The sequence below is a fragment of the Pituophis catenifer genome, unplaced genomic scaffold, assembly GCF_029215685.1.
Source record: "Pituophis catenifer annectens isolate HBS135680 unplaced genomic scaffold, rPitCat1.0.hap2 SCAF_1, whole genome shotgun sequence".
NCBI lineage: Eukaryota > Metazoa > Chordata > Lepidosauria > Squamata > Colubridae > Pituophis > Pituophis catenifer.
Window position 1 is genome coordinate 3,345,694 of NW_027256881.1, and position 22,486 is coordinate 3,368,179.

The 22,486-nt window shown below is 42.7% G+C and overlaps 1 protein-coding gene across 3 annotated transcripts in view; it reads right to left on the reverse strand.

Moving 5' to 3' along the window:
• Window positions 1–22,486, reverse strand: part of VMP1 (vacuole membrane protein 1) — a 155,485-nt gene that overhangs the window by 14,365 nt on the left and 118,634 nt on the right. For all 3 annotated transcript variants that reach the window (XM_070932001.1, XM_070932003.1, XM_070932002.1), the window contains exons 9-10: window positions 21,247–21,363; window positions 13,154–13,215 (exon numbers count right to left, since the gene is read on the reverse strand). In XM_070932001.1, coding sequence (XP_070788102.1) covers window positions 13,154–13,215; window positions 21,247–21,363 — 179 coding nt within the window. The remainder of the gene's footprint in view (window positions 1–13,153; window positions 13,216–21,246; window positions 21,364–22,486) is intronic.

Consider the following 22,486-nt stretch of genomic DNA (forward strand, 5'->3'; position numbering starts at 1 on the left):
AAGATGGGTGGACTTCAACTCCCAGAATTCAAGGAGTTGAAGTCCACCCATTTTAAGGTCCCTAAGGTTGAGAAACTCTGAATTAAAGCATCACTGTTCTTCCTCAAACATCCTCCTCCTCACTTTCTCCTTATCACCCACACATCCGGCGACACACCCTTCCACCTGGCTCAGCCCAACCTTGAAACTCTGCCTTCCTCCACCCTCTGTTTTTATACACTCTCCAGGCTGTCACGCGAGCAGCAATAACGTCCGGTGTGTTTCTTGGAATGAGCTGTCGCTTCCTGTAGTGATTAAAAAAAAAAAAATCTCCCACCATTGAAGAAAAAAAAAAAATCACCTTTTCTCAATTTGCAATCTTTTACAGGTCAAAGAACAAGAACAACAAAAATATCTACAGGGTGATTCAGAACAAATCCAGAATCAGCTAAAATAGATTTTGGTGGGACCCAAATTCTGAATAAATTGCAGAAATAAATTTTCTGAATAAATTGCAGAGAGAAAAAAACCGGCACTACGGAGACAAAACCTGAGAGGCGAATTTTTCCGAATCACTTTCCGTTCTCACTTTTCAAAATTGAAGGAATTAAAATTTTGGCGCTTCCTGTATTTGCCCATCTCATTCCTAGCCAAGATTGGTCCTTGACTTGATAGCAGTGGTTTCAATTTCTAAGGGGCTGCCACAAAGAAGAGGGGGTCAACCTATTCTCCAAAGCAGGGGTGAAATCCAGCAGGTTCTGGAGAACTGGTAGCGGAAATTTTGAGTAGTTCGGAGAACTTTCAAATACCGCCTCTGGCTGGCCCCAGAGTGGGATGGGAATGGAGATTTTGCAGTATCTTTCCCCCAGGAGTGGGAAGGTAATGGGAATTTTGCAGTATCCTTCCCCTGGAGTGGGATGGGAATGGAGATTTTGCAGTATCTTTCCCCCAGGAGTGGGAAGGTAATGGGAATTTTGCAGTATCCTTCCCCTGGAGTGCGGTGGGAATGGAGATTTTGCAGTATCCTTGCCCTGCCACGCCCACCAAGCCACACCACGCCCACAGAACCGGTAGTAAAAAAAAATTGGATTTCACCACTGCTCCAAAGCCCCTGAAGGCAGGACAAGAAGCAATGGATGGAAACTAATCAAGGAAAGAAGCAACCTAGAAATTAGGAGAAATGTCCTGACAGAAAAATTAATCAGTGGAACGACTTGCCTCCAGAAGTTGTGGGTGCTCCATCATTGGAGGTTTTTCAGAAGAGATTTGGATAACCATTTGTCTGAAAAGGTATAGGGTTTTTGGCTTGAACAAGGGGCTTGGACAGGAAGACCTCCGAGGTCCCTCCCAAATCTGTTATTCCGTTAGCTAGTTCTCACCTGAGATAAACCATTCCAACAACACAAAGGTTTTTGTCGCAAAAAATAAAAATAATTTATTACAAAAAAAAAAAAAAATTGGCTGGCCTGCACTGATGATATTACCTAGTTTGGTAATGAAACGTCTGGAAGAAAAACCATCAAGCTCAGAGAGCACCAAGGACCCCGCAATAAATTTTGCTGGTCTCTCTTTAACTTGGTCATAAAGAAGATTTTTGATTTCCTGCTTCCTGTTTCACATGACCAAGTGCTTGGTAGTTGGCAATTCAAAAGTTGGGTTAAATCCTTGTGGGTGAAATTTCCCTCATTTGACCTCATCCTCTGAAGTCCCTCATTATTATGCAGTTGTGGTCTGCTTTTAAAAAAAAAACACCAGTTCGTTTAGAGTTTCTTTTACAGCTATGTTTCTTCTCTCTCTCCTTTTTTTAAACTTTCTCTTTCCACTTGCTGTTCAATTACCTTTCCAGGCAGAAGACTCAAAAAAAAAACCCCTTATAATTTCACTGGTTTCTGATTTACTCTGTGGGAAGAGATGGTTGACTGCACTAAGAGAGGAAAAGGCTTAGGAAACACACTGTGCAATATTTTAAAGCAGGGGTCTCCAACCTTGGTGTTGTGGCTCCATTACCGGAGCCTGTGTCATCGGCAGGAGAGGACTCCGAGAGTGAAGAAGAGGAGTTGGGAAGGCCTCCCTCTCCAGGACCCTCCTCTCTGGCAATGCCTTTGGTGTCCGCCGAAGGTCAAGAGATAGGGCCGGGGCCACGCACGTCCCCGCAGCCACAGGTGGACAGTGATGAGGGAAATGAGTCTTGGCTGGATCCTCGGCAGCGTCGCAGAGATAAGCGCGCGCAACAGAAGAAAAGGCGTGCCAGAGATTAAGCTGAGTCACTGGACCACAGCCCACAGGGTATAAAAGGGGGTGAGGCGGCCATTCAGACTCTGTGACGGACAAAACTAACTACTATCGAGTCACATTGCATCTTTGGAAACAACATTATCTGCCTTGGATTTATTTTACGAACTGGACAATTCTTGAACTGTGTGTATTTTGTTTATGAGTAAAGTTCTTGGCAAGCAGCTACTGGGTTGCTGCCAAGCCTCTTATCAGAAGAATTGGTTGTCTGCCAGTTTATTTAACCCCCGTCTGTCTGTTTGTGTGCGTGTGTGTGTGAGACGGGGACAGAACACCTGGCAACTTTTCGACTTGGCTGAGGAATTCTGGGAGTTGAAGTCCGCAAGTCGAAAAGTTGCCAAGATTGGCGTTGACCTAGGCTTCCCCAGGAGCACGAAGCGGAGTCCTCATCCCGATAAACCCCTTTTATTTAATGGACAGTGAATTCCTCTCCAGCAAAGTCTTTCCTCTCCCACAGTCTTTCAAGATAGTTCACAATTACCGACCTTTATCGGGCTTGGAGAGTGGCCAGGCTGATATCTTTCAGATGAGGCAATACTTGGCAAGAATGCAGGAATGAACTAATTGTCTCCTGCAAACTCCACTCCCCTTTCGCTCCTCTTTTATTCCCTCTGGGAGGGGTCCTTCATCCTCCACCTGTGGCCTTACTCCAAAGTCGACCCTTGTTCTTTAGCTGTTCCCTTAGTCTGGCAACTCTGCACATGTGCACACTGGGAACAGGCTCCAGCTGTTCGCCTGCCTCACTCATGTCTGACTCCGAAGGTAGCTGATAACTGCCATACGGCCCTGGCCCTCTCCCTGCCTCCGGCGCAGAGCCCTCATCAGAGCTTTCCCCAGACTCCAGGACTGGCCTATGTTCCTCCCCAACCTCCTCACAGTCCGAATCTGCTGCCAGATTTGCTGTCCACTGTTGGTCCACAACAGTTGGAGACCCCTGCTTTAAGGGATATTTTTTGTTATACTAACTGTAAAGTAAAACCAATCCAGTTAACTCTCTCCCTGTTTCAACCTTCAGATCTGGAGGAATGTGGTAGTAGCACCTTTACCAACCAACAAAATTTTCCGAAAAGATGTAAGTTGTGGTGAGCTCAAAGTTACAACGGCACTGAAAAAGAGACTTATGACCGTTTTTTCACACTTACGACCGTTGCATCATGCCCCACGGTCACGTGATTCACATTCAGATGCTTGGCAACTGACTCGTGTTTATGACGGTTGCAGTGTCCAGGAGTCACGTGATCATCTTTTACTATCTTTTGTCAAGCGAAGTCAATGGGGAAGCCAGACTCACTTTACAACCGTGTTATAAACTGTAAGTGATTCTCTTAACAACGAGGGGAAGGAAGGTCGTAATATGGGGCAAAACTCACTTAACCGTCTTGCTTAGCAATGGAAATTTGGGGCTCAATTGTGGTCGTAAGTCAAGGACTATCTGTGCTTTAAATCTGTTGCCTACATGAGCCCAACCACACTATACAGATAGTCCTCGACTTACAACAGTTCATTTAGTGACCATTCAAAGTTACAACGAAAAAAGTGACTTATGGCCATTTTTCACAGTTACCACCTTTGTAGCATCCCCATGATCATGTGATCAAAATCCAGATGCTTGGCAACTGGTTCATACTTATGTTCGTTGCTGTGTCCCAAGGTCCTGTGATCCACCTTTTGCAACCTTTGGACAAGCAAAGTCAGTGGGGAAGCCAGATTCACTTAACAACCCGGTTACTAACTTATCAATTACAGTGATTCACTTAACAATTCGGGCAAGAAAGGTCGTAATATGGGGCACAACTCACTTAACAAATGTTTCACCTATCAACAGATATTCTGGGCTCAATTGTGGTCCTAAGTCGAGGACTACCTGTATATTTTCAAACTTTCTTTTAAAGTCAATTCAGTGTGAATCTCCTTTCTCAGATATTGCTCTTCTCCCTAAGATCACGTTATACTTGATCAAAGTAGGATCTTCCAAGTACAAATTTCAAAAGGTTGTAGAGGGAATATTTTCATTTTAAATAATTAAGTATTGGAAGCACATTAATTACAGGGCAGCAGAGAGAAAAAAAGTACCAGGGTAGAAAAGAAGGATTTCTTAAAATCGTACTGAATGGCACATTATTTTCTTCAGTTTTTTCAAAAAGCCAAAATAATATAATTAAACTTTCTACGACTGGATTACGATAACAGTTTGTTAACAGAGCGTTTTGAACTATTAATTTTGTTTTGTTTTACTATTATTGTTCTTCCTGTTAACAAATTTGTCACTAATATTACGGTGTATATATAGAAGGGAGGTCAACAATTTGCAAATAGATTTAGTAGTTTAAAATTTTTTCGGAGGGCCCATTTTCCAAGGGGTGGGAACTAATGTTGTAGTAATGTATTAATCAGCAATCAATTAGAGGGGATAATATGTGTGTAGTGTGTTTTTTATGTACCTTTTTAATGCTGATTGTTTTTGCGGTTTTTTGGATTTTTTGTTTTTGGGGAGTTTTGTATTTTGTATTTTAACCTTGTCTTGAAAAAAAAAAAATTAAAAAATGTTCAAAAAAGGAATATTTGTTGATCGTATCTTGACTTTAAAAACCAACCAACACTCCATTCAGTATAATTTAAAGGCATTCTTGATTATACCAGCTTAGCTTTAAAAAAACAGCAACGTTTGAACAAAAATCATGCCATTCAGTAAAATTTTGTGAGAGAATCTCCTAGGTTTTGAATTAATCAAGGTTTGGGGTGGCAGCTAAAGTGCATTCAAATCTTCACTTTTGTGTGATCTTTAATTTTGAATGGCTGGTACTGAAACACTCAAAATTTGTATTTCAAAAGAAAATAACAGCACGGGAGCGCAGTGAAGTACATTTTTATGTCTGGCCAAGGAAATAAAATACACAGGGGATTTGTACGTTTGCTTTTTTGCAAATGCAGCTTGCCTAATTCTAACATCTGGAAAGGTCATGAAAGCGAAAATCCCAAATCTGGAAAAGCCATTTTCCCGAAAGAAGCCTGCAGGGTACATTAGGATCTATCCTTTGTGGTCTGGGAACCCTAAATCAATTCTAAAAGTAGACAAAAGAATTTCTCTAATCTCAGTTTCCTCTCCGGCATTCGGGCAGACTTCTGGAGAAGCGAGGGCTGTCAGAAGCGTTCACCGAAAAAAATGTTGGGATTCTCTTTCCATTACAGAAGAAGCTCTTAAGGTCCAGGCTGCAGCATTTCCAGGTAAGGAAATGGTAGATGGGCCCATGGGTTCTATATATATATAGGATCATGAGGACCAGAAACTTAATTTTTTTTTTATGGAGCATAACTTCACCCACAAAGGCTGTGGTTCACATCTCAGCTTCTCCAGGTAAGGCTGGAGAAATCTACCTTCTGAAACCAAACGAAGGTCTACTTTGGCGTAATACAACTTCAAAAATGACTGTTTCTTCTTTTAGCTGGATACCCTCAGCTGCTTCCCATGACATCTTAACAAAAATTTGACACAGGAGGAGCAAGATCTTGCTGTCTGTGTGAAAATCGGTAGCATCTAGACACGTTTTTGGATTTTCCCACCTGAAGAAAGGAAGAGCCCAGGTCTTCAGCTCATAAGACAGGAGTAGAAGGTCTACCAAAATTGAGAAGCTGGAAGACACCGTAATTTCCTAACACCGTATCACTTTGTCTAATTCTCTGCTATGTTTGGGAAAATCATCACTGAGATATGGTTAGGAAGTCCCTTCTTAAAAACCTGAGATTACCAACTGTGGTAGGTAAATTATTCCACTGTTGTGTGAATCTTACACTCAGGGTTCCCCCCCCCCCCTTATATTTAAGTATTTCCTTATCTAACTGCCCAACTCACTCACGGTGACTCCGGACAGCTTGTGAAGATAGTTGCAAGTTAGTACTCATTATTTCTGATTTTCTTCTGTTTCATGCAATGTCGTGCAAAAGGAGTAATTTTTGTAGGTGTTCTAATTTAGCTGGTGGACTGATTTTAAGATTTTTTTTTTAAATTGAGGTTCCAGACTTGGTGAAAGGGATTTTATTAGGCCAGCTCAAGGTCTTTAATAATGGATAAATCATCTTAAATTAAAGAAGAAGGTGACTTCTAATAAATTATTTTGCTCAGGGTCAATATGGTTTTAGGTTTTCTATTCATGCTACAATAAACAAACAAAACCTGGAAAAATAAATGCTTTCTCTGTTGTGGTAACCGTAACAGCCTTGATACAATTTGACCTGAATTGATAAATAAATTGAATAAATAGATTTAATTCGTAATATTATTTGTAAAATTTATTTGTAAAAATAAAAATAAGTTACTGATGAAGGTGAATATATAGGATAATGTTGCAGGATCCTATCTGGTTCCGGTTCCGGTGACCGACCCAGATTGGATCCTGCAAAAAAATAAGTGATTTGTAAAAACAATCAAGGTAGTATACAAAGAAGCCAACAAACTGAATTAATATATAAATTCCAGTCTTTGTACTTGGATCTCTTAAATTAAATTAAATTTAGATCCTTTCCAGGTGTGAGAGGAGTGAAAATTTAAAATGTTTAACTATACATAACATATTTTACATAGCACGATTTCTATTGATTGTTTCTTAGTATGATTTGCTTCTTTCTTTGTACCCTATGACTATCATTAAGTGTTGTACCTTATGATTCTTGATGAACGTATCTTTTCTTTTTATGTACACTGAGAGCATATGCACTAAAGACAAATTCCTTGTGTGTCCAATCGCACTTGGCCAATAAAGAATTCTATTCTATTCTATTCTATTCTATTCTATTCTATTCTATTCTATTCTATTCTATTCTATTCTATTCTATTCTATTCTATTCTATTCTATTCTATAATTCTCAGCCTACCTTTATTTAAATTAACTGAAATTAATGGCATTTCTACAGTAACATTAGGGTTTTGCTGAAAAGTGTTAATGTTTTAAGCCATTTTGATTCTGATGGAATTCCTGCGATTCTAGTAATGGTTACACATGGTTTTTTTTCCTAGGCTGTTCCAGAGAGAAATGGATGAGATAGTGTTAGAGATTGGAGGGGGGGAGGGAAGGGGCAGAGAAAGGAAATTCTGATTATTAAAAGTCAAAAAGACAGGAGGATTTTTCCAAGAATCTTCCCTCCCGAGAACATTTTTGAAGTCTGACATCAAGAGTTTGACAAACTTCTGAATCCGGCAGACTCTTTTTTCCCCCCCTTTTCTTGCAAAGATGCTTAACAGCCCTGTTCAAATGCTGATGAGTAATTGTGAGAGAAAACGCTACTTGGCTTTCCATCCCCAGGTCTGCGTGCTTGAAAAATCTCTCGCGCTCAGCAGAATATTTGATGTTGCAACGGGAGCAGCAGCCCACGCGAGCCATTGGCACCGAGATCTAATCAATGAGCGCTGATTTAATTTGGCAGGAGGAAGAAACAACAACAACCAAAGTTTAATTCCAAAGTTCCGGAGATGATTTCAGGGGGAGGAAAAGAAAAGAAAAAGAAAAAGAAATAAGCAAGCCGCAGATTTATTCCAGCACTGAATCTTTCAAGAATGTTATTTAGATAACTCAGCTCTTTTGTAGAAAGTGTCTTCCCATGTCACGTTTACATACTTCAAGAGCAACGACTTCCAGACATTTCAAATCCCCAAAGAATCCTTCAGACAAATTTCCCGCCTTAGAAAATACCAAGAGTATAAATCATGGATATTAATTCCATCAGGCTATACATTGAACAAAAACAAGAAACAGCAGAGGAAAAAAAAATACCCCACCGCCATTGAGAATGCTGCAGTTAGTTGGTGGGCTAAGTTCTAAAGTTGGCTCTGAAATCCCAACACCTCAGGTAGGAAAGCAAGCAAGAATGGGGACCGTGGTTTAGTATATGTGACGAGGTTTTTCTTGACGTTAGAGAAGTGTGGAGTTCTTGGTGCTTTCTCAGCTTGGTGGTTTTCTTGCAGACGTCTGTAGAGATTCTCAGCCATCCAGGTCATGGTTGTCCCAAAGGCGCTTTTTCAAGGTGCTTTCTAGTTTTTCTTTGAAGACGTTTCGCTTCTCATCCAAGAAGCTTCTTCAGCTCTGACTGGAGGGTGGAGGAATGGAAGGATTTATATTCCTTGCAGACAGCTGGTCATTTGCATCCTTTTAGAGCAGGGATGGCTAACCTTTTCTGGACTGAGTGCCCAAAGCGCACATGTACGTGTGTGAATGCCCGCAGGCGTCCCTGAACCCCCAAATGCAATGCGTGTGTGGCCCCAGCGCATGCGTCCCGCCCCCCTGCGCGGCAGAGATCCGACGACCAGCTGGCTGACGGGAGGCACGCACGCATGCACGGCAAAGCTGAACTGGGTTGATGGCTCGCGTGCCCACAGAGAGTGCACTGCGTGCCCCATGTGCCACACATGCCATAAGTTCGCCATCACGGTTTTAGAGGGTCATTGCAGCACTTGGAGGTTTATCTGTGTCCTTGGAAGTCACCTGAGTGGCGTTCTTGGTTCCTGTAGTCTGCAATTTTTCCTCTGGAAATACATTCCTACTCCCACACATTCAAAGGGTGTTCATTCCAAATTGTATAGCTAAAAGTCTATAGAAATTCTCAGTCATCCAGCTCATGGTTCTGCCAAAGGTGCTTTTTTCAAGAGGCAATTGAACTGTCTGGTTTTTCTTTGAAGACGTTTCGCTTCTCATCCAAGAAGCTTCTTCAGCTCTGATTGGATGGTAGGGAATGGAAGGATTTATACTCCTCGCAGACAGCTTGGTCATCTGCATCCTTTTAGAGGGTCCTTGAAGCCCTTGGAGGTTTATCTGTGTCCTCGGGGGTCACCGGAGTAGTGCTCCTGGTTCCTGTAGTCTGCAATCTGGAAATCCATTCCTACTCGCACACCATTCAAAAGGTGTTCATCCCAAATTGTAGAGCTAAAAGTCTTGCAGATTTTTCCTGCAGACCTTTCATGACCCAACTATGTAATGTCATCAGTGCCAGAAGGAAGGGGTTAGAAGTTGCTTACCCTATAAATCAAGGAACTACCAACAATCAAAAGGCCCAGTGTGGGAATTTAGGTTAGTCTCCTGGAGCAAAGAGAAATTGAATTAAGCTCTGTGGAATTGCAGTGAGAAGACAGGCAGACATAGAGACGTAAAGAGAGAGCTAGAGATACAGCGAGAGACAGCCATAGAGAAGATTCCATCCCATTATATACTGGTTCCTTCCTTAGGAATTTGAATGTTAATATCAATTAATCAGAATAGAGCTGGAAGGGACCTTGGAGGTCTTCTAGTCCAGCCCCTGTTCAAGCAGGACACCCTACCATTCCAGACAAGTGGCTGTCCAGTCTCTTCTTAAAAACTTACAGTGATGAAGAACCCACAACTTCTGGTGGCAAGCTGTTCCACTGGTTAATTGTCCTCACTGTTAGGAAGTTTCTCCTTCATTCCAGGTTGCTTCTCTCCTTGATTAGTTTCTAACCATTGTTTCTTGTCCTGCCCTCAGACGCTTTGGAAAATAATTTGACCCCCTCTTCTTTGTGGCAGCCCCTCAAATACTGGAATACCACTATCATGTGTGTCCCACCCCCCATCTTTCTTTTCTCTAAACTGGCCACACCCAAATCCTATTTTTCATATGTTTTTGTCTCCGGGCCCTTAATCATCTTAGTTGTTCTTCTTTGCACTTTTTCCAAAGTCTCAACATCTTTTTTTGCAATGTGGTGACCAAAACTGGATGCAGTATTTATCACTTATGTATAAATTGTTTAAATATATCTTGGTAAGGCCACACCTGGAATACTGCATTCAGTTTTGATCGCCACGATGTAAAAAAGATGTTGAGACTCTAGAAAGAGTGCAGAGAAGAGCAACAAAGAGGATTAGGGGACTGGAGGCTAAAACATACGAAGAACGATTGCAGGAATTGGGTATGTCTAGTTTGATGAAAAGAAGGACTAGGGGAGACATGATAGCAGTCTTCCAAAATCTCAGGGGCTGCCACAAAGAAGAGGGAGTCAAACTATTCTCCAAAGCCCCTGAGGGCAGGACAAGAAGCAATGGGTGGAAACTAATCAAGGAGAGAAGCAACCTAGAACTAAGGAGAAATTTCCTGACAGTGAGAACAATTAATCAGTGGAACAACTTGCCTCCAAAAGTTGTAGTTGCTCCATCAATGGAGGTTTTTAAGAAGAGACTGGACGGCCATTTGTCTGAAATGGTGTAGGGTTTCCTGCCTAAGCAGGGGGTTGGACTAGAAGACCTCCAAGGTCCCTTCCAACTCTGTTATTCTATTCTATTCTAAGTGCCCACTCCCTTTTAAATTTTTTTTAAAAAAATGGGTGAAATAAGATTATAAACACACCATCCATACATCCACACCCAAAAACACATGCGGACACATAATCAAGGCAAACAGTTAATGGACATGGCTTTCAACCTTCCTCTGAACTCTGAAGAACCAGGTCCAAGATAATTGTGCCAGAAAACAATAAAGACTGTAAGGATAATTTCTATTATGTTTTTTTAAAAATACACACACGCTTCAGACAGAGTGTCATGTTATTATTCATTCAGGAGTACTTTATGGTTTAATTTAAGAGCACACCCAGCTGCTCCTGGGTCAAAAACATTTATAGACGTACACATTTTAAAACGATGCCATTGTTTCATTTAACAACAGGACAGCTCAGAGAGGTTTTAAAAACAATAATTGCATTCGTGTTATCTACAGCTTTGCTCCATTTCCTGCCGAAAAGAGCAATAAATTCAAGCCTGATTCACTTCCTAGCACAGATGGATATTCTTGTTAGGGCAGCAAAGGGAAAATATATATATATATATATATATATTTCAATGTGAACATTCAAAGCATGAATAACTGAGCAGGTTTTGTTAATGAAACAGCAAGTTACTAATATGTTCCCCTCTCTGTATGCACAGCCCTTTTCCTGAGCACAGTTCTTTTGACATTACCCATAATATTCCATATAAAAAGTCGCGTTTAACCCCCCCTTTTTTTTCTATATTTCAGCCATATGATCCTGCCTAACCGGTATTCAATCATTGATTCACTGAAGCCTCCAAACCACGCAGCTGAGCCAATTCTAGCAGAGTTCAAGGGGTAGCAGCCGTGACAAGCATCCTGTAGGGACAAACTGAATTCGAGTGACTTATTGGAAAACAGGAAATCCCACTGAAATTAGCAGCGAATGGCCCTCGGACTGACTTTGCTGCTGTGAAGTCTCCCTGCTATTTTTTTTTTTTAACACTGACCCCCTAATCGGGATGAAGCCGCCTTCCAACGGCCATGGGCTACACTTTACACCTCTTAAAAAGAAAAAAGAAAAAAGAATACCATGGACTGAATTCAGGAAAAGCAAAGGCCTGCACCAACAGAGTGAGGAGTTTCGGATTCCCCTGCGTAACATCCCCCCCGCTCCCCACCCCAATTTTCAAGTTCAGGGGACAGATTCAAGATTTTTTTTTTTTAAAGTTTAATCTAAGTTGGAGTTTAGTTTTCTGAGAAGTTGTAATTTTTAGCAATTGGGGGGAGGATCTGGAGTGCAAAAATAGAATATGGGATACTGTAGAGCTTTCGTACTCAAGCTTGTTTTATCCATCCATCCATCCATCCATCCGTCTGTCTCTCCGTCCATCCACCCAATCTAGCTCTTTCTCCATCCATCCTTCTTTGTCCATCCACCCATCCATCTGATATCTTTCTCTATCTCCATCCATCCATCCTTTTATCCATCCACCCATCCCTTTATCCATCCATCCATCCATCCTTCTTTGTCCATCCACCTGATATCTTTCTCTATCTCCATCCATCCATCCTTTTATCCATCCATCCTTTTATCCATCCATCCATCCATTTATCCAGTCTGCCAGTCTGCCTGCCTATCTATTTATCTACTTAGCTCTACATCCATCATCCATTTACCCATCCATCCGAGCTCTTTCTCCATCCATCCTTCTGTCTATTCACCCATCCAGTCATCCATCTGATCTCTCTATCTCCATCGATCCATCCATCCCTTTATCCATCCATACAGTCTGCAAGCCAGCCTACCTATCTACCTATCCTAGCTCTACGTCCATCATCCATCAATCCATCCTTCTCTGTCCATCTACCCATCCAGTCATCCATCTGATCTCTCTCTCTCCATCCATCTATCTATCCCTTTCTCCATCCATCCCTTTCTCCATCCATCCCTTTCTCCATCCATCCAGTCTGCCAGCCTGTCTGCCTATCTACCTATCCTAGCTCTATATCCATCCATCCAAGCTCTTTCTCCATCCATCCTTCTCTGTCCATCCATCCATCCATTCACTCATCCATCTGATCTCTTTCCCTCTCTCCATCTTATAAGGTCATCCATTCATCCAGGACACTCTGGGCAGTGAACACATTTTTTTTAAAAAAGGAGATAACTTCATTCAAATAAAAGACCAACTAAAACTGCACTGAGGCTCAATAAAAATACAAAACCACTTGAGCTCCTGTCCCAAATCCATATCCCATAGCTTGGTCATCACAGCTGGCAACCTTCAGTCAGAGAGTGTTGCTCTATTAGTGTGCCATTTAAAAAAAAAATTATGAAATGCTTTTAAAAATGCTGGCTGGGGAATTCTGGGAGTTGGAAGTCCATCCATCTTAAAGTTGCCCAGGTTGAAGCCTGACTAGGTGGCTCAGTGGCTAAAGACACTGAGCTTGTCGATCAGAAAGGTTCAGAGCAGTTCGGCGGTTCGAATCCCTAGTATAGGTCTCCTGCGTGAGCAGGGGGTTGGACTAATGACCTCCAAGGTCCCTTCCAACTCTGTTACTGTTAACTGAAGAACACAGCTATAAGGTTACAGCTGTTTTCAACCATCAGTGACATTAGATCTGTTGTACTCACCCAATTAAGGAGACCATCTGTTCCACTATGTGTCTGCTGAAGGTGATGATCACAAAAAGTTTCTGGAGGAACAACAACAAAAGACACACAACAGTCAGACAAATGCTCAAAGGGGGAAAATGAAACAATGCAGCGTGCCTATTCAGTTCTTTGATTGCTCTTGTGCTGATGATGTTCCTTTCCTAAGTTCACATAACGACACCACAATTCTTCAAATTTCCCTCTTTTGGTCACATCCTTTTTCTAAGCTCTAATCATGGTTAGTCTATTCTTTGGGCGGAGAAAGGAAGCCAAGGAAGGCCATGGATTCTGCTCCAACAATGTCTTGGACTTTGGATGGTCCTTCACAGGTCACCCAGCAGCAGCCCTACCGGCCAGCTGACGTTCTTTCCAACTCTTCTGTAAGTGGAATCTAGAAATATGGCTTCACATTCTACAGAAATAGAGGTTTTCTAGACAACGCGTACTCCACTGGGTTATTGTTTCAGAAATATTTTCTTATTTAAACAGAGAAATAAAGAATGACCAAGGGTAGGCAAGATTTCCGATTTCCTGCTGGCTTCCCCATTGTTTCCTTGTGAGAATCTGGAAGGAAGCATCAGAAATCATCCTCCCTCCCTCCCTCCCTCCCAGGCAGGTAGTGGATGCCAAAAGATCAAGAGATTGTGAAACTGTCAAAGAACATTGGAAATGAATATCATGTGACCACAGTGGCAACCCAATAGCAGACAGCAGTGAACATGTCGAACACACCTGCCTCCTCCTGTTTTCTCCACAACAACAAGCCTGGGAGGTGGGTTGGGCTGAGAGTGAGTCAGCTTTCATGCCCGTAACTCATGAAAGGGCTAGAACTCACTGTCTCCTGGTGACTGACCCAAATCACTCAGCAGGCTTCCATGCCTAAAGCAGAACTAGAACTCACAGTCTCTTGGTGATTGGCCCAAACTCATTCAGCTGGTTTTCATGCCTAAGGCAGAACTAGAACTCACTGTCTCCTGGTGACTGGCCCAAAGTCCCTCAGCCGGCTTCCATGCCTAAAACAGAACTATAACTCACAGTTTCCTGGTATTTGGCCCAAACTCATCCAGCCGGCTTTCATGGCTAAGGCAGGAAATGAACTCACAGCTTGCTTACCTTAACCACTAGACCAAACTATCTCTAAATTAAGCTCTATGTTACAAGAAAATCCCTACATAGCAAATTGAAACACAGGTAGTCCTTGACTTACGACCGCAATGGAGCCCCAATTTCTGTTTCTAAGTGAGACATTTGTTAACAGAGTTTTGCCCCATTTTACGACCTTTCTTGCCACAGTTGTTAAGTGAATCACTGTAGAAGTTAAGTTAGGGACATGGTTGTTAGGTGAATCTGGCTTTGCTTGTTAGGTCACCTCAAAAGGTGAACACATGACCCCTGGGACACTCCCAACTGTCATAAATATGAGTCAGGTGCCAAGCATCTGAATTTTGATCACGTCACCAAGGGAATGCTGCAACGGTCGTTAAGTGTGAAAAGCGGTCAGAAGTGACTTTGTCCAATCTCATCGTAACTTTGAATGGTCGCTAAATGAACTGTTATAAATCGAGGATTGTAAAAAAAGAGCCCTGGTGGCGCAGCAGACTAAAGCACTGTTATTAACACCAGCTGCCTGCAATTACTGCGAGTTCAAATCTCACCAGGCTCAAGGTTGACTCAGCCTTCCATCCTTTCTAAGATAGGTAAAATGAGAACCAGGATTGTGGGGGCAATAAGCTGACCTTGTATAAATATACAAAAGGATGAAGGCTATTGCTTAGCGCATTGTAAGCCGCCCTGAGTCTCTGGAGAAGGGTGGCATATAAATCAAATTAAAAAAAAAAAAATTGAAATAACACTCCTCCAATACCAGGGGTCTCCAACCTGGTTTCCCTCCGGCCTGTAACTTCCGCCAACAGTTTGCCAATTTTGGGGAATTCTCAAAATCGCAGTACGACGTATCTGGAGGGCTCCGGGTTGGGGAGAGGGTGAGGTATATATAGCATTCCCTGAGGATAAGCAGACAAAAATGTTCAGCTTTGTTGAGATAACTCTTGGAAGACAAGCTGTTCTGGAGTTGTTGTTGTTTAAAACTGTCAATTGATTGTGATGTATACCACTTGCGGTACAGTGAGGGAACGTTCCCAGACTATTCAACATTGGTTAAATGGTGTATTTTGTCATATAATTCCAAGGCTTCGTTTCTCATTTTTCAGCCAATCTGGAACTGCGTGTCTCTTTTTTTCAAGAACATTGTGGTTCGGCATCCCTAACGTTCACACTCTGTATCTTCGCAAGCGTGCCTGTTTCCTAACTCAGCAGGGGATCTTAGAGAATTCAGCCAGCTGTAGGAGATTCAAAAATCAAAATCCCTCACTCCTCGTGCCAAACAGAAAGCAGCTACTATGAAATCTCTTATTTTATGTCACAATCACTTGCAGTGGTGAAATCCAATTTTTTTTTTACTACCGGTTCTGTGGGTGTGGTGTAACTTGGTACGCGTGGCTTGGTGGGTGTGGCAGGGGAAGAATACTGCAAAATCCCCATTCCCTCCCCACTCCTGGGGGAAGGATATTGCAAAATCTCCATTCCCTCCCCACTCCTGGGGGAAGAATACTGCAAAAACCCCATTCCCTCCCCACTCCTGGGGGAAGAATACTGCAAAATCTCCATTCCCTCCCCACTCCTGGGGGAACAATACTGCAAAATCCCCATTCCCTCCCCACTCCTGGGGGAAGGATATTGCAAAATCCCCATTCCCTCCCCACTCCTGGGGGAAGGATATTGCAAAATCCCCATTCCCCCCCCCACTCCTGGGGGAAGGACATTGCAAAATCTCCATTCCCTCCCCACTCCTGGGGGAAGGATATTGCAAAATCTCCATTCCCACCCCACTCTGGGGCCAGCCAGAGGTGGTATTTGCCAGTTCTCCAAACGGCTCAAAATTTCCGCTACCAGTTCTCGAGAATCTGTCAGAACCTGCTGGATTTCAACCCCTTGGCTTTTTAGAGTGCGCCCCAAAATCAAGTCCAGAGTGAATGGGGAACTCATTTCCTGAAAAAGCATTGTGTTCCCCCCAACATGATAAAAATACAGGCCGTCCTAGACATACAAGAGTTCGTTTGGTAACCAAAGTTACAACGGCACTGAAAAAAGTGACTTATGCTTTTCACACTTACGACCACTGCGGCATTTCCCCCCCCCGGTCATGTGATCAAAATTCAGACGTTTGCCAACTGACTCATATTTATGACAGTTGCAGTGTCCTGGAGTCAGGTGATCGATCCCCTTTTGCAACCTTCTACGCTGGCTCAGGAATTCTGGGAATTGAAATCCATAGGTCAGTGATGGCGAACCTTTATTTTATCTATCTATCTATCTATCTATCTATCTATCTATCTATCTATCTATCTATCTATCTATCATCTATCTATCTAATCTCTCTCTCTCTCTATCATCTACCATATCTATCTATCTATCTATCTATCTATCTATCTATCTATCTATCTATCTATCTATCTATCTATCTCTCTATCTCTCTATCTCTATCTATCTCTCATCTATCTCTATCTATCTCTATCTCTCTATCTCTCTATCTCTCTATCTCTATCTATCTCTCATCTATATCTATCTATCTATCTATCTATCTATCTATCTATCTATCTATCTATCTATCTATCATATTTGTATACCGCCCTACTCCCGGAGGACTTTATGGCACCAATGCGCGCACGCTTGTCGGGGCCGCACTCCGTAAAAGCCGAACTTCTGGGTTCTAGCGATCAGCTGGCCGGCGTGCATGTACAGGCTGATTTTTGGCACTGCTGCGCGCACCAAGGGATCGTGCTCCGGAAAAGCCGAACTTCCGGGTTCTGGCGCGCATGTGCCTGACGATCAGACAGCACGCATACGCACACCAGTTTTTGTCACTGCTGTGCACAGAAAGGACAGCTGAGTGTCGTGCGTGCATGCACACCAGAAACCCAGAAGGCAAACAGGCAAGGCCGCACGTGTTGGGTGACATGGCTCTGTGTGTCACTGTGAGCACGCGTGCCACAGGTTTGCTATCACAGCCATAGGTCATAGAGTTGGCCTAGTTGGCTACCCCTGATCTTACAAGTCATAGTAAGAGAAGGCAGGCTAAATGCCTCTTCCGAGATTAACGCTGCGATGAGCTATGTGTACAGAATCTAAAAATAAACATTTCTATTTTTATTTTTTTTTAACAGGCCCATTTTTCCCCCCCCCACCTTCCTGCAACCGCTTGCTGGTTAAACAAATTCTTCCAGCCACCAAAGTTTGGACAATGAATGGCTGATATTTCTTTATCGTCTGTCTACCCCCCACCCCCCAAAAAAAGTTAGCTCGCCTAAATCCAGAAAAAAATGTTCCTCAGGTAATGTATACAGAATGGGCCTGTTTCCCTGCGAAGGAGCTGGCTATGTTTAGTCTGCAGAAGAGATGATTAAGAGGTAATACGCCAATATAATCGCCAGCTATGCATATCTGAGAGGCTTTTGCAGAAACGGAAAGGCTCCAGCCCAAATTTGAAGGAACGAGATTTCCAAGTTTGGGGAAAGAACCCGTGATATTTTTTTTTAAAAAAATCTGCTGGTGGAAGAAACGAGTATGCCCATTGAAGACAATTGATTTGCTTAATGACCATGGGGTTTGCTTAATGACCACAGTAATTTAGAATAACGGAATTGGAAGGGAACTTGGTCCAACACCCTGCTCAGGCAAGAAATCCTATACCATTTCAGACAAATTGTTGTCCAATCTCTTCTTAAAAACCTCTAGTGAAGGAGCACCCACAATTTCTGGAGGCAAGTTGTTCCACTGGTTAATTGTTCTCAGTGTCAGGAAATTTCTCCTTAGTTCTAAGTTGCTTCTCCCCTTGATTAGTTTCCACCCATTGCTTCTTGTCCTGCCCTCAGGTGCTTTGGAGAATAGCTTGACTCCCTCTTTTTTGGGGCAGCCCCTGAGATACTGGAAGACTGCCCTAGTCACCCCTAGTCCTTCTTTTCATTAAACTAGACATTCACTTAACAACCGTCAGAAAAAAGGTCGTAAAATCGGGCATGGTGACCTGCTTAACAATGGCACGACGTACGACCATGATTCCAGGATCAATTATGGACATAAGTTGAGGACTACCTGCATTTAGCTAGGACACTCACTCAGGAGGCCGGAAACCTGGCTATGATAACACAGACATATTCCAATTGATGTTTGGTGTTAATATATTCGCCAAGGAATGAAGCAATCAGTGTTAGATGGGTTTATGGAAGCCTTGAAGCTTGTAAGAAGCACATTCTAAAATTTTCTTTATAATTTCTCCTTCCAGTGGGATTTTATCTGCTTTCCAGTTTTGTGCAAATACAATTCTAGCCGCTGTTATTATATGAATAATCAAATATGTATCTTCTTTACTATATTTCTCTGGTATAATTCCCAATAAGAAAATTTTAGAATGTGCAGAAATGAATAGATTAACAATGAGAATAAAAGATAAGGAGGAGTCGATGTATTTCAAGACATGGGATAAATTTTATGATTGGTTAGAAAAGAAATATGAATAAGGATATAGAAATAAAATAGATAGAGAATAGATGGGAGAAAACAGTTAGAAAAATAGATACCCAGATGATGTCAAGTAAAAGGAGAAAGGGGGGGGGGGTAAAAGGGAAAAAAGTGAGATATTATAAAAATGTACCCAAATAATGAAATAAAAATAAATAATAATTGAAATTGAATAAGAAATTGAAATGAGAATAAAGATAATTAGAAAATCGGGGCTTGCTCGAATACCACTTTAGATTGAACTGAAAAGGGAAACAACAGGAGAGAGGGGAAGGAGTAGAGAGAGAGGAGAGAAGAGAAGAGGAGAAAGAAGAAAGGGAAAAGGAGAGGAAGAAAAGGGAGGGGAAAGAGGATCAGAGGAGAAGGTTAGAAGGAGGGAAGAAGAGAGGAGTGAGGGAAGAGAAGGGGAAGTAGGAAAGAGAAGGAAAGAACGAAGGAAGTAGGAGAAGAGAGAGGAAGGAAGAGAAGGGGAGGAGAAGAGGAGAAGAAAGGTTGGAGTAAAGGAAAAGGGTAAAAGAGCAGTCCCGAAAAAGTAAAAATGAAAAATGAAAGTTAAAAGAAAAGATGAATGAAAAATGATGGAAATGACTGTACATAGAAACGTGTTTATGAGAAATAAAAATTAAAAAATTAAAAAAAGAAGAAAAAGAAGCTTGTAAGAAGCAGTAATTCCTAGGAAACAAGAGGAGTAGATGTCTCCAAAAGGCAATTGCACTTCCTTCGTTTTTTTCTTTGAATATGTTTCGTTTCTCATCCAAGAAGCTTTTTCCACTCAGGTGACTGCCTAGATCAGGGGTGTCAAACTCAAGGTCCGGCCCGCAGGGATGCTTAGATCTGGCCTGTGTGGCCATCCTGGAAACAGCAAAAGACCGGTCCGCGGTGTCTCTGCCTGCGAAAACGGAGCATCTCTGTTTTCGCGGGCAGAGGGCTAGCAAAACAAACTAAAACCAAAATAAAAGGAGAAATGTTTCCCCTTTTGTATTTGAGCATGCAAGAAGAGACAAGAGAGGAGAAAGGGAAAGAGGAAAGACAAAGAAAAAGAAGGAAAGAGAGCAAGGAAGGAAAAATAAGGAAAGAGGGGAAGGAAGAAGAAAGGAGAATGAAGAGGGAAGAAAAAAGAGAAGAGAAGGGAATGGAAGGGAGGATATAATGAGAGTGAGGGAGAATCGAAGGGAAGTCCTCCCTTAGCACTTGGCCACCACAGGTGCCCCAGATATGAGCTGGCCATGCGACCCCCCCCCCCCCGAGGTCAAACACCACCCTGATGTGGCCTTCAATGAAATTGAGTTTGACACCCCTGGCCTAAATAATTCCCTGCTGTTTTCTTGGCAAGGTTTTTCAAAACTGGTTGGCCATTGCCTGCTTCCCAGGGCTGAGGGTAAGTGACCGGCCCTAAGAAGAAAGAAGCAGCAGCAGCTTTTTGGAGGAGAAGTGAAAAGAAGAAGAAAATTATATTCTAAAAAAACCCAACAACAACAAGAAAGTTCAGTTGCTTTTTGAAAAAGCTACCTGTTGTGACCCCGACTCCCGAGCCTGTCTTAACAGAGGAAGAGGACTCAGAAAGTGATGGGGAGGAACTGATAAGGCCTCCCTCTCCAGGACCCTCCTCTCTGGCAATGCCTCAGGTTCCATCCAAAGACCAAGAAGAACAGCCTGGGATATGCCAGGAGGAAAGCATATCGGAACAACAACAGATGTAGTTAACTCCAGCTGTCTGCAATTAGTAAGTTCGAATCTTGCCAGGCTCAAGGTTGACTCAGCCTTCCATCCTTTCTAAGGTAGGTAAATTGAGGACCCAGTTTGTGGGGGCAATAAGCTGACTTTGTAAAAATATACAGAAGTATGAAGGCTATTGCTTAACGCATTGTAAGCCGCCCTGAATCTCCGGAGAAGGGCGGCATATAAATCAAATAAAAAAAAAAGAAAAAAAGATAGGGAGCGAGGATGATGAATCCTGGCTTGATCCCAGGCAGCGTCGGAGGGAGAAGCGTGCGCAGCAACGGAAGAGGCGTGGGAGGGCCAGAGATTGAGCTGAGTCACGGAGCCACACCCCACCAGGAATAAAAGTGGGTGTGATTGCTCTTCAGGCTTTGTGACGGTCAAAGTTAAAAACCTGAGTGTCACATCGCGTTACCTGAAATCTGGCTTGTGCATATTTTGGATTGGACCGTGGCTAACTCTTGCTTCGTGGAACCGGACTGAGGATAAACTCTCTCTTGCTGACTGTGAGTGAAAACTGACTTGGCATTTCGCAGTTTACTGCCAAAACTCTTATCTGCAAGGGTTTCTAGTCTGATTGCTTAATAAAATCTTGGCAGGCGTGACTGGTTGTGTGTTTGCCTGTGCGGGGAAGGGGGACAGAAGACTACCTTTGGGACAACCGTGACCTGGACGATTGAGAATCTCCATAGACAAAGGGGGTGGATGTGTGAACACATCGTTTCCATCCACCTTGACAAGCAGATAGAAAGCCTCGGTCCTGGTAGGTAAATTACCTGGATATGCATTTTGATGATTGCTTTTCCAATCAAGGTGGCTCCAAAGAATGTCCAGAAGGGAACCAGAAAATGTCCGCATGTTATCCCGGCCAAGTCGAAGAGAGGATTGGGAATCTGGGAGGAGAAAGAGAAGCAGGATTAGAATACATTTCCACATACAACGTTCCAGGAACAGCTTTCATAAATGCAGGTAGTCCTCGATTTACGACAGCAAATGAGCCCCAAATTTCTGTTGCTAAGTGAGACAGCTGTTAAGCAAGTTTTGCCCCATTTTATGACCTTTCCTGCCTCCATTGTTAAATGAATTGCTTCCGTTGTTAAGTTAGTAACACGGTTGTTAAGTGAGTCAGGCTTCCCCATTGACTTTGCCTGTCAGAAGGTCGCAAAAGGGCATGACCCCAGGACACTGCACTGAATCAGTTGCCAAGGGTCCAAATTTTGATCACGTGATCGTAGGTATGCCATAAGTGTGAGAAATGGTCATAAACAGGGGTGAAATCCAACAGGGTCTGACAGGTTCTGGAGAACTGGTAGCGGAAATTTTGAGTAGTTCGGAGAATCGGCAAATACCACCTCTGGCTGCCCCCAGAGTGGGATGGGAATGGAGATTTTGCAATATCTTTCCCCCAGCAATGGGGAGGGAATAGAGATTTTGCAGCATCCTTCTCCTGCCACGCCCACCAAGCCACGCCCACAGAACCGGTAGTAAAAAAAAAAATGGATTTCACCACTGGTCATAAGCCACTTTTTTTTGTCACTTCAAACGGTCACTAAGTGAATGAGCATAAGTCGAGGATTACCTGACAGAATGACAGAATAATAGAGCTGGAAGGGACTTTAGAGGTCTTCTAGTCCAACCCCCTGCTCAAGCAGGAAACCCGTTGCCATTTCAGACGAACGGTTGTCCAACCTCTTCTTAAAATTATTCTGAGAACAAGACAGGACTATCAAGAACTAGCGGTTAGGAAAGCCCAGTAAATAAAACCTCCATGGCTAGTGGCAATCTTCTGCAGAATATCATATGCTGCTTGCGAAGCAATAAATGGATGTTGTCTTAAGGTGGTCATGAGTTGAACCTTGCTAGCTGGGGAATTCTGAGAATTTATTTTATTATTTTATTAGTCATATTTCTATGCCGCCCACTCTCCGAGGACTCTGGGCGGCTTACATCAAAGACAGTATACTAAATAGCATATTGCCCCCTAACAATCTGGGTCCTCATTTTACCCACCTCGGA